Raw genomic sequence first — 12,850 nt, 5'->3', positions numbered from 1 at the left:
CAAATTTGCTCAGGTACTATCATTACTATTGTTTGACAAATGGAGAAACCAGGGCTTAGGGAGGTTACCCAATTTGCCCCAAATCATACTGTTAATAAAAGGAACCAGGGTTTGAGGCTGGGCATTCTGTTTATGGATCCTGTATCCTAGATCCTTACTACCCAATGTGTGGCATTGGCATCATCTGAGATCTTATTAGAAATGCCTAATCTCAGGCCCTATTCCAGATCTGCAGTTTAAAAGTATCCCTCATGATCAGTGTGCTTCACTGATGTTTTAAATGGTACCCTCATAAAGGGACCATAAAGGCACTGAGAAGCTCTAAGTTAGGAGAGATGCTCAGATCCTTTACTTTTTGGAAAAAGGACTCTCACAAAGGTAATTGACTCTCAGGAGTTTCTATGCCGTCGTAAACAGTCAACCCACCGTGGCACCCAGGGAGCTGTCTCCTGGCGTGTGGAGTATTTCCCATGAGATCTCTGGGAGAGAGAACTGCATGATAATTGGTTCTGTTTTAGCTCTATGTCTATTAACTTTTTTGTTTTCTTTAGAGAAACTTGGCGTTAGTGTTGACTTTCATGCTTGAAATGACCAAATGGTGCTAAAATAACCAAAGGCTAAATGACCAATGGTGCTAAAATAGATCAAAAAATCACTCTAGATTCTTTAGATTGGAAGTTATGACAAAACAGAAACAAACTCAAAAACAACAGCAAACATATTGAGTGCACCATGTTGTCCTTATTACTCATTATCCCATCAAAAGATAGCTGCAATTTGAGACTTTCTATTTAAACCCTGTTAGAACACAGTTTTTAGTTAAGCCAAAGGATCACATCGTTCAAGTGCATGATACTGTTTTCTTGCTTGCATATCCCTTTTATTGCTGTTGTGTTACTTCCTTCATAAGAGAGTACATAAGGCCTATGTGTGTTCTTTGGGCTTCCCCGGTGGTGCAGTGGCAAAGAATCCACCTGCCAGTGCAGGAGATGCAACAGATGTAGGTCGGGAAGATCCCCTAGAGTAGGAAACGGCAACTTGCTCCAGTATTCTTACCTGAAAAATTCCACGGACAGAGAAGCCTGGTGGGCTACAGTCATGGCGTCACAAAGAGCTGGACACAACTGAGGACCTGAGCAGACACACACACACACAAACATGTTCTTTAGCTGTCATCTCTGAATAAATTTCAGCTGAGTAAATGTGCATGTTCAGTGTAATACTGTTCTTTTTCTTTTTGCACTGTCCAGGGCATTGCAGACAAAGTGGTCCTTTTAGACTTCTCAGAAGGGACTAAAGGAGGGATGATGGACCTTGACATCTTCAACCTGCCTAATGTGGAAATCAGCAAAGGTCTGGCTATTCTGCTTCAAAGATTTGTGCCTTGTTTGCCTCTGTATTTGAGTCAGTTTTTCTGTAGATTGTATTTTTTAGGGCAGTTTGAGGCTCAGGGTGCTGTTGGGCAGAAGGTACCGAGATTTTCTGTATACCTCCTGCCCTGTACATGCATAGGCTCTGGATTGTCAACGTCCCCTCCTTGAGTAGTACAGTTGACAGACCTCCCTGGACACATCATTATCATCTAAAGTCCATAGTTTATTTACATTAGGATTCACTCTTGTCTGAGTATTCTATGAATGTGGACAAATCAAACATGTATTTACCTTTATAGTATCAAACAGTACTTCACTGCCCTAAAAATTCTGTGTTCTGCCTGGAGTCCTAGAATTTAAATACTGAAAGCATCTTAAAGATCACCTAGTCCAAGTCCCTCAGTTTACATATTGGGAAACTAAGATTCATATAAATGAAGTAGAGAGATCACAACTAATGATGTTAATAAGAGATAAGCAGATAACATTCATATTGGTTGGAAGGATTTGTTCTTGGTATCTGACTCACACCTTGGTATACATTATTTCCTCTAAACTCTTCTTTTTTCATAATATATTGGTTAACAACACGGTTTTTAGAGTTAGACAGATTGGGGTTTGTATACTAGTTTTGCCATTTGCCAGATGATGTAACCTCTCAAAGTTCAATCTTATTATCTGTAAAATGGGAATTAATATATACCTCTTGGTATATAGCAAAGTGCTATATATAGCAACTCCTTACTTGGTGGCAAGCACCAAACCCTATATATATTATATACATTGTTAAATAGATGCAAATCTTTTGAATTAAAAAAACTTTTTTTAAATTGAATTCACATTATTTCACTAAAAATAATTGTTAAAGTGAATTTTAACAGGAACAAAAAGAGAATTTATATCATTAACAAATGAAATTTAAAATGTTAAAAAGTAATTTTTATTTCCTCTTTTTAATCCAAAAGATTTGCATCTATTTAACAATGTATGTAATATATTAGTATAGACACATATATATGTAGGTGAATATAAATATGATTGGGGATTAAAATTACTTTATTACCGGGGATACATGATCAAAAAAATTAGAAGACCATTGAACTAGAGAATGTTTAGTCTCAGAAACCAGGTTATAGCTAGAGTCAGTCAGGTGGTAATATGTTATAGTTGCTTAGCTTTCCTTCGCCTTTCCTTACTCAGGTCTCCAGTATTCTTAACCATATTTTCTAAGTGAAATAATGAGACATATGATTTCACAAGCCTCAATGTACTAAGAACCACAGTGGATCAGAAAAGTTGAAATTGTACCTGTAGGTTATAAACATTGGATATAGTAGTTGTGGTGTCTCTTGATCCCTGTAAGATACAATGGATTTATTTTCCTTCTCTGGAAAGAGTACAATAGTTGGCTTATGATCCTTTTGTAAGATCCTTTGGGGAGCTGAGTATTCTCTTGTGCCTACCAGTTTCCAGGTACTGAAGTTCTTAATGGACCTCGTAACCCTTCCAAATCTCTCCAGGAGAGACTGCTTAGTACATGGACCCTAGAGGTTGTGAGGCCATTTAGGACCTGAGGAAATTGTTTCTTCCTGTGTGTCTCATTAACCATCAGTAACAATTGTTTCAGATAATTGAAAGACTACAATCCTTGGGGTAGATATATAGGGTTTGCTGGCCACCAGGTAAGGAGTTTTGAATGAATGAGTACTATTTTGGGGTAACTTTCATGTTCCCCCTGTTAATTTTGATTGCATAGTCCTGATAACAATTTAATTACTATTATATGAAGTGATTTAATGTTAGTAACATCTCAGATATGTTCTATGATATGGAAAAGCACATTAATAATTATTGTAAAGTAAGCTGCAGATGGTGATTGCAGCCATGAAATTAGAAGACGCTTACTCCTTGGAAAGAAAGTTATGACCAACCTAGATAGCATGTTGAAAAGCAGAGACATTACTTTGCCAACAAAGGTCCGTCTAGTCAAGGCTGTGGTTTTTCCAGTGGTCATGTATGGATGTGAGAGTTGGATGGTGAAGAAAGGTGAGCGCCGAAGAATTGATGCTTTTGAACTGTGGTGTTGGAGAAGACTTGAGAGTCCCTTGGACTGCAAGGAGATCCAACCAGTCCATTCTAAAGGAGATCAGTTCTGGGAAGGATCTTTCTTTGGAAGGACTGATGCTAAAGCTGAAACTCCAGTACTTTGGCTACCTCATGCGAAGAGTTGACTCATTGGAAAAGACTCTGATGCTGGGAGGGATTGAGGGCAGGAGGAGAAGGGGACGACAGAGGATGAGATGGCTGGATGGCATCACTGACTCGATGGACATGAGTTTGAGTGAACTCCGGGAGTTGGTGATGGACAGGGAGGCCTGGCGTGCTGTGATTCATGGGGTCGCAAAGAGTCGGACACGACTAAGCGACTGAACTGAACTGAAGCTCATTTTGACATTTTACTAATGCCCCATCACAACAGGCATTGATGATCATCCTAGAGTTGTACTTTGCTCCGTTTGGAGTTTTTAAATAGCTGCTAAAATACTTTGGAGAAGGATATACATGTGTGTATATGACCCTACAAATGGCCATACTATATATACGTAGACAAACAGTGTGTGCATAGACTAAATCTGGAGAAATACTGAGGGAACTGTTAAAAGAGTAATTGCTTTAGGAGTCATATTGGGGAAACTGGTTCTGCACTTGTTTTTTGCACTTTTATCCCTTTTTTTTGTTTTCTATTGTGCTAAAATACATATGCGTAAATTTACATTAGTGAGTCAGCACTTTCACAGTGTTGTGCACCCATCACCACTCTCTAGTTCCAGAACATTTTTCCTAGCCCCGAAGGAAACCCTCCGTACCTTAAGCAGTCACTCCCCTATTTACCACTCTCCCCAAGGCCCTGGCAGTCACTGGCCTGTTCTGTGGATCTGCCTTCTCTGGATGTTTCATATGAGTGGAATTACAGAGCATGTGGCCTTTGTGCCTGGCTTTCTTCACTCAGCGTAGTGTTTTCAGGGTTCATCCATATTGTAGTGTGTATCAGTGCACCCCTCCTGTTATGGCTGAATAATATTCTGTGGTGTGGATATGCCACGTTTTATTTATCTGTTTATCAGTTGCTATATATTTGGGTTGCATCTTTTTGCTCTTGTGAGTAGTCCTGCTATGAACATGTATGTACAAGTATTTGTTTGAACACCTCTTTTCAGTTCCTGTAGGGATGTCCCCAGAAGTGGAATTGCCAGATCATATGGCAATTCTGTGTTTTAAGTTATTAATGAATTTATATTATCATTTTGAAGATCATTATTAACAGCACATAAAGATCTAAATACCTATATTTCTTGAACAGCTTCTTAATAATACTCCATCGGATGAGTATCTCCTATTGGTATAGACATTTAACTTTTTTGTTTGTTTTTTGGTGATTACAGATAATGCTACAGAGAACATTGTAATGTAAAAATCTCTATGTATTTCTCTACCCAGTAGGATAAACTAGAATTACTGGGTCAAAAGTTGTTTCTATTTATGTTAAGTAAAATGTTTCTTTAATTTTGGTTGTGCCTTGGGGCATGCAGGAAATTAGTTCCCAGACCAGGGGTTCAGTGCTTACCCTCTGCAGTGGAAGCACAGAGTCCTAACCACTGGTCTGCTAGGGAATTCACAAAAGGTGTTTTTCAAAATATATATTTTTGAGTTGTACTAATTTATACTCTCACCAGCAGTATAAGAAGGTTCCTATTTCCTTCTTGCTGATTTATTTTATATTAAACAGAGCTAATAGAATAATTATCCTATGATATTATTTTGATTATGTCATTTCCTGGCTGAAGACACTATTTTGTTGGTCTCTTATCCCTTAATAATAATTATAGATGCCATGTTTTATCAGGGAATCAGCAATATATTCTAGCTAATTTACATGTATTCATATCCCATTACTGCTCTTAGTTTATTTTATAGTTTGCTCAGAGAGATTGTGGCTTTAGTCACACAGTAACCAGCTGAGCTGGCATTTCAAATAAGTTTGTTACCAATTTCTTATGATTCACTCCAGAAATAAATAGTCTCTGCATACATGAGCAAAATGTGTGTATGAGTATGTCTGTGCCTGGAGAAGAAAATGTTCAGTAGTTGAATATTATAAGTTGTTGCTGACATACAGAACAAAGTAAAATTTGCTCAATAGTCAGCGGGTTATAGGTTGATCAATTGTGTGAGAATCACCTGTGTGCTTTTTAAACTTACAGAAGCCTGGTGTCCACCCCAGGCCTATGGAGAGAGTAAAAGGCTTTGAAGCAGGAAGCCTTTCTTGCACTTGGTACTGCTCTGTTTACTTCTAAGTCATCCTTGAGGGTGAGGGCATTTTCATCATTCGAAGTAGAGGAAGCTACAGGAGGAAGAGAAAAGAAAAGAAAAATCTTGGCAAGATAGGTTGGGGCCTGTCTTGGTTGTAGGATCATAGTTCAACCATTCGCTGATGTTTAATAATATGGACAAGCTCCCTCGTCCTTCCAGATATCAATTTCCTTCCATTTTATGAGAGTATAGGACTGAGTTTCTAAATATAGCATAATGTTTATCAGCACTCTGAAGCCAGATTGCCTGGGCTTGAATTCTGACTCTGCTATTTACTAGCTCTGTAACTTTGAGCAAGTTACTAAACTTCTCTCGCCTCAGACTCATCTGTAAAATGGGGATGATATGGACCCCACAGTGTGTTGTGGACTACATTAAACGAGTACGTACATGTCAAGGTCTTAGAACAGTACCTGGCACATAGAAGTGGTATGGTAGTGTTAACTATATACCTTTCACTTCTAATGTCTTCCAGTACTGAGATTTAGACTCATCACCAGGTTTTTCGTCTGAGCATTAGAACATAGAAATTAAGAGTACTCATGAAGAAACATAATTAAAATCTAGGACTTCAGTTTTTTGGATCTCTACCCCCACAATTGTGTCAGAACATGAACTAAAATTGGATAATGCATCTCACAGACACATTGCACACAGGTTCCCTTCTGCAACTTGTTTAGAAAAATGGCCTTAAGAGGCTTAATTAAGACTGTAAACCCTGGAATCTACTCATTGTCCCACTGGGATGCTAATAAAGATTTATACGTGTTGACTGAACTGGTATATCTGTTACTTTATTATTTTTCTGCTGTTACTGATGCTGATAATTCTGGCCAGTGTTTTGGCATGTACTTACTGCAAGACAATGCTTCCGTGGTGGCTCAGACAGTAAAGTGCTGCCTGCAATGCAGGAGACCTGGGTTTGATCCCTGGGTCGAGAAGATCCCCTGGAGAAGGAAATGGCAACCCACTCCAGTACACTTGGCTGGGAAAACCCATGGACAGAGGAGCCTGGTAGGCTACAGTCCATGGGGTCGCAGAGAGTTGAACACGACTGAGTGACTTCAGTCTCAGTTTACTGCAAGACATACTATGTAATAGAGAGAAATGCAGTTGTGAAATAGCTTAAGTGTGCTTAAGGATCAGAGGCATGAATTCTGAACAGCTTTTCCTACGTCATAACAGTTGCTTATATGTAAGTCCCATTCAGTTCAGTTCAGTTCAGTCGCTCAGTCGTGTCCGACTCTTTGTGACCCCATGAATCGCAGCACCCCAGGCCTCCCTGTCCATCATCTACTCCTGGAGTCTACCCCAACCCATGTCCATTGAGTCGGTGATGTCATCCAACCATCTCATCTTTTGTCGTCCCCTTCTCCTCCTGCCTACAATCCTTCCCAGCATTAGGGTCTTTTCCAATGAGTCAACACTTCACATAAGGTGGCCAAAGTATTGGAATTTCAGCTTCAACATCAGTCCTTCCAGTGAACACCCAGGACTGATCTCCTTTAGAATGGACTGGTTGGATCTCCTTGGAGTCCAAGGGACTCTCAAGTCTTCTCCAACACCACAGTTCAAAAGCATTAATTTTCAGCACTCAGCTTTCTTCACTGTCCAACTCTCACATCCATACATGACCACTGGAAAAACCATAGCCTTGACTAGACGGACCTTTGTTGGCAAAGTAATGTCTCTGCTTTTCAATATACTATTTAGGTTGGTCATAACTTTCCTTCCAAGGAGTAACCGTCTTTTAATTTCATGGCTGCAGTTACCATCTGCAGTGATTTTGGAGCCCCAAAAATGAAGTCTGACACTGTTTCCACTGTTTCTCCATCTATTTCCCATGAAATGATGGGACCAGATGCCATGATCTTCGTTTTCTGAATGTTGAGCTTTAAGCCAACTTTTTCACTCTCCTCTTTCACTTGAACCTAAAACCAAGATACTGGGCTTCAGCGTAAGGAAAAGTAGCAAATGAGCCAACACTATTTAAAGATTTTCAAATAATTTTTTTCCTCTTTGGAGTAGAATCCTTAATAAATAAAGCAGATGCAAGCAGCACTGCACCGCTTGCAGAGGTCAAAGTAAATAGCATGAAGCTGTGCCTGCCAGCCATCTTTATACTTTTTACTGTTCCTACATGGTCTCTGAGTCACTTTCAAGGAACTGTAGGACTCCTAAACTTAGAGTTTAAAAATCAGTGATGTAAGTGATTATAGGTGCATTCTGCCTGTAGCATATATTCTTGTGAATTATATAAAAACCCAAATCCCTCCCTGCTTGTAAAGTCTGGATCCTATAATTTATTTTATCTTTTCGGCTCTTTCCTCCCTTGGGATACGCTGTTGCTTCTAATTCTCTTTCTGGAGCAGACCTCAGCATTTTGAATCCTTCCTATGGAGCCAGGGTTGATCTGGAGGCAACTGCTAAAAGCTGTGTAATTGTAGAAAAGAAAAACCTGATCATCATGAACAAGAACTTGGTTAAAACCTTTATCTTGAGCTCAGACTGTTTCTTTTTATTCATTAGATTTGTCTGCCTCTGCTCATTCCAAGGTGGTGATCTTCACAGTCAACTCTCTGGGTAGTTCTCAGTCCTACCTCGATGTGGTGCAGAGCAATGTGGACATGTTCAGAGCTCTTGTCCCAGCTCTGGGACATTATAGTCAGCATGGCATCCTGCTCGTTGCATCTCAACCAGGTATAAGGTTTTATTCTAAATGAATATGATGGACCAGTGCCTCAGTAGAATTGCCATTTCTGATAAAAGTCATAAAACAGGGTTATAAAGGGACAGCTAGAGTATTCAGTTAACTTGCTCTTTTGATGAACAAGGCAGTACTTTTCACATCCTGTCAGCCAGTTACTACTGCTGACTGGCATTAACTAGAAGGTTGCAACTTACAATTTTTTATACAGTACTACTTTTAATATGTTCCAGGCTGTTAGCCATGCCTTTCTCAGTGAGAAAACATTTAAAAACGCCCAAGAGAAAGATGCAATATCTTATAGGAAGGATCTTTTGTTAACTCTGAAGTGTCATAAGATGCTAGTGAGCACGCCAGAGTGACTTTTCAACATTTTTTATTTTTAATTGTCTCTCAAATTACTTGAGAAATTTTTTCAAAGGATTAGATGGTACTGGACTCAAATGGGTGAACAGATTTTTTTTTTTAAATGTTTCCAATAGAGGAGTATGATAGGCATTTCACTTGTTTTCTTACAGTAATTGATTGAAAGACGTTGGTTTTAAATTCCTGACATCTTTTTGGCACAGAATAAAAAAATGGTTGTGTTTTTGTTGATAATGCTGTACTACATGGTGGTGGTGTATGAATCAGTATTTTAATTTCAAGGTAGAAATTCACCTTAAGCTAGATGTAAAAGAGAACTTGATCAATGAAAAAAAATTATCTTCTGGTTTTCTATACCCAGTTTTCCTCTTTCATCCTTAACTGCTCTAAGACATGATCTGTTTTCCACTGTTAAAAATTTATATTTAATACAAAGTTATGTAAAATGATGCCAAATACTGGTTAGCTGTTGTTGATTAAAATAAATTTATATAGTATATAATAAAAATAAATAATGCCACATAGTGCATTTAAGACCTAAGAAGAATATATACAGGTTTTGATATACTTTATTAAAATATCTTGTTTAGGAACTAGGCTAGAAGTATATTTTAAAACATAATTTATATTTTCACCTTGCATGTAATATTTAGTGGAAATCATGACCTATGTGACTTGGAAACTGAGTGCATTTCCTACAAACCGAGTGATTGGAATTGGGTGCAATCTGGATTCACAGAGATTACAATATATTATTACACATGTCTTGAAGGCACAGACTTCAGGAAAACAAGTATGGGTTATCGGTGAGCAGGGAGAAGACAAAGGTAAGAAATACATGTTTATTAGTTACGTATGTTGATAATCTGTATCACCAGAGGCCATGGTATGCATATATGCACAGTTCTGGGGATTCCAGTTGTGGAGCCTAGCTGGTTTTCCTTCCATATTTGAGTGCCTTTTGTATGTGGGGCCCTGTATCGTAAATAAACTCTACAAGCGTGTCATTCTAATTGTATTTACTCTTCTGTAAATAAAAGGCAAGACTCCTTAGGTTATATATTTTTATATTTTGTATTTGAATTTCAGCATCCAGGATGAATTTAAAAGTTTAATTTTCTGGAGAGCAGCATTTAAATAAACCCTAAAGCATACACAGGTCTTCCTTGGTGGCTCAGATGGTAAAGAATCTGTCTGCAATGCAGGCGACCCAGGTTCAATTGCTGGGTCTGGAAGATCCCCTGGAGGAGGGCATGGCAACCCACTCTAGCATTCTTTCCTGGAAAATCCCATGGACAGAGGAGCCTGGCAGGCTACAGTCCATGGTGTCGCAAAGAGTCAGACTTGACTGAGCAACTTTTACACACACATAAAGCATGTACAGAACTCTTTCCTTTTCTTTCCCATCCTGCAGTCTTGCTTACCTTTCCTAAGTCCAGACTTTCTCCCTAGGTGCATACCTCCTGTCTCTTTCTCACCTTTTAAACAAAATATTCACTCTTTATTTACCCTTATGCCCCCCCTTTTTTTTCTTTTAACCAGCTACTTGCTCTGTGCTCTGTCCCTACCATAGAAACCAGTTATAAAACCTAGTCCCCCTGGATTTGAAAGCCCTTTTTCCTATCCCATAAGATTGCTTTCCCTACTTAATTCAATAATCTCTTTTTTTTTTTTCTTTATTATTTCTCTCATGCTGTAAAGTCAGGTTGGTCTGGTGATAAAAGTGTGTTATCCTAAGTTTGCTAATTTTCATTCATTTTAAGCAAGTATATCTACTCACTACTGTAAGATGCCAGTGTGATCCAGAAGAAGCACAGAGCACAGCCTCTTCCTTCGCCACTCTTAAAAATTATTCTGGGGGCTTCCCTGGTGGTCCAGTGGTAAAGACTTTGCCTTCCAGTGCAGAGGGGTGGGTTCAGTCCCTGTTCAGGGAGCTGAGATCCCACATGCCTGGGGCCAGAAAACCAAGACATAAAATAGAAGCAATCTTGTAAAAAAAAAATTAAAGATTTTTAAATGGTCCACATCAAAAAATCTTCTAAAAAATTATTTTAGAGCGATAAGACAAAATTTTTAATAAAGCTCTTTTGGCTGACATTAAAAGTAAGGGCCAGAATGAATATATTTTAGACTTACAGTGCTTAGACACTTATGAGTGAGCATTTAACATGGGTTGAAATGACTGGAGAAAACTCTATGCAGGCTATCATTGAACTGCACTTTGGAAGAATGATTAGGATTCAAATAAATAGCAAAGAGTAGGGGAGACATTCCAGGAACGGGAAAACAGGCAAAGGCACACACTTAGGTATAGCATGTTCATGGGATAGAAAAATCTAGACTGGTTGTTAGAGAGTTTCAACCAGATAAGCTTGGTTGATAACTTGTTGATAACTCATTTTGGAGGTATTTTTTTCTTGAATACCTGATAAAGGGTTGGAAAGATTATCAGGCAGAGGGGAACTATTAAAGGTATTTGAGCATGCGAGTGATATGTTGAAAAGGTAATCTGGAGGAAATTTATCATTGCTTCCTCATTTAAAGTGTATTGTTGTTACTGTTCCAGTTGCTAAGTCGTGTCTGACTCTTAAAGTGTATTATTACTGCTTTATTCATGCTATAGTTGCTGAGAGGTAGAGCACATTGTACAAAAGAACTTCTCTGCCTGTGAGGAAGTGATCATTTAACTCAAGAACTGGAGGAAGATTTAAAATCTGTATAAATCTGCACTGGCCACCTAGAAAGTTCAATGCTAGAAAGACTCAGGCAATAGACTGCTGCTGCTGCTAAGTCGCTTCAGTTGTGCCTGACTCTGTGTGACCCCATAGACGGCTGCCCACCAGGCTCCCCCATCCCTGGGATTCTCCAGGCAAGAACACTGGAGTGGGTTGCCATTTTCTTCTCCAGTGCATGAAAGTGAAAAGTGAAAGTGAAGTCGCTCAGTCCTGTCCGACTCTTTGCTACCCCATGGACTGCAGCCTACCAGGCTCCTCCGTTCATGGGAGTTTCCAGGCAGGAGTACTGGAGTGGGGTGCCATTGCCTTCTCCAGGCAATAGAATAAATCTTTATAAATCCTGACTATGTGATTCAAGCAGACATAGCTTTTCAGGCTCAAAATGCTTACTGACACTAAAGACTAATCAATAGAATGAGAAAACGGGGAGCAAATAAGAACTTGGAGCAGATGTATTTGAGTAACATGTCTAGGGATTCAAATAAACCCAAGACCCCAAATGTTATTATTGCCATTTGAGTTCTGGTCCATGTTGATCTCTTGCTTGTCTGATTATTGTAAATCTTCCAGTTAATTTGCCCTTTTCCCTCTAGTGTACCCTATAAATGATGCCAAATTAATAATGATATTAGCTAAAACTTACAGTAAACACTGCAAACGCAGTATGTTTCACATATTAATTCAGTCTTCCTAAATCACATTCCTCTTTTCAAAAACTTTCACAGGCTTCCTCTGACCAAATCATTAAATTCTTTTACTTGCCATTCAAGTAGTCCCAAAATACAGCCCTAATCTTTCTTCCCAGTTATAGTTATGGAGGCAGTCATGTTGTTAGAGAGCTGGCGCTCAGTCGTGTCCGACTCTTTGCGACCCCATGAATCGCAGCATGCCATGCCTCCCTGTCCATCATCAACTCCCAGAATTCACTCAGACTCACGTCCTTCTAGTCAGTGCTGCCATCCAGCCATCTCATCCTCTGTCGTCCCCTTCTCCTCTTGCCCCCAATCCCTCCCAGCATCATAGTCTTTTCCAAAGAGTCAACTCTTCACATGAGGTGGCCAAAGTACTGGAGTTTCAGCTTTAGCATCATTCCTTCCAAAGAAATCCCAGGGCTGATCTCCTTCAGAATGGACTGGTTGGATCTCCTTACAGTCCATGGGACTCTAAAGTCTTTTCCAACAATACAGATCAAAAGCGTCAATTCTTCGGTGCTCAGCTTTCTTCACCATCCAACTCTCACATCCATACATGACCACTAGAAAAACCATAGCCTTAACTAGACGGACCTTAGTCGGCAA

The 12,850-nt window shown here is 39.2% G+C and overlaps 1 protein-coding gene across 3 annotated transcripts in view; it reads left to right on the top strand.

The window, feature by feature from the left end:
• UEVLD (UEV and lactate/malate dehyrogenase domains) overlaps positions 1 to 12,850 on the top strand; it is a 58,107-nt gene that overhangs the window by 30,882 nt on the left and 14,375 nt on the right. For all 3 annotated transcript variants that reach the window (XM_068976575.1, XM_068976576.1, XM_068976574.1), the window contains 3 exons: positions 1,251 to 1,353; positions 8,274 to 8,444; positions 9,471 to 9,644. In XM_068976575.1, the coding sequence (XP_068832676.1) occupies positions 1,251 to 1,353; positions 8,274 to 8,444; positions 9,471 to 9,644 (448 nt within the window). The remainder of the gene's footprint in view (positions 1 to 1,250; positions 1,354 to 8,273; positions 8,445 to 9,470; positions 9,645 to 12,850) is intronic.

This window comes from Capricornis sumatraensis, chromosome 8 (genome assembly GCF_032405125.1).
Source record: "Capricornis sumatraensis isolate serow.1 chromosome 8, serow.2, whole genome shotgun sequence".
NCBI classification, from domain to species: Eukaryota; Metazoa; Chordata; class Mammalia; order Artiodactyla; family Bovidae; genus Capricornis; species Capricornis sumatraensis.
Note: the sequence above shows the minus strand (reverse complement) of the source record. Positions and strands in the feature narration are given on the sequence as shown.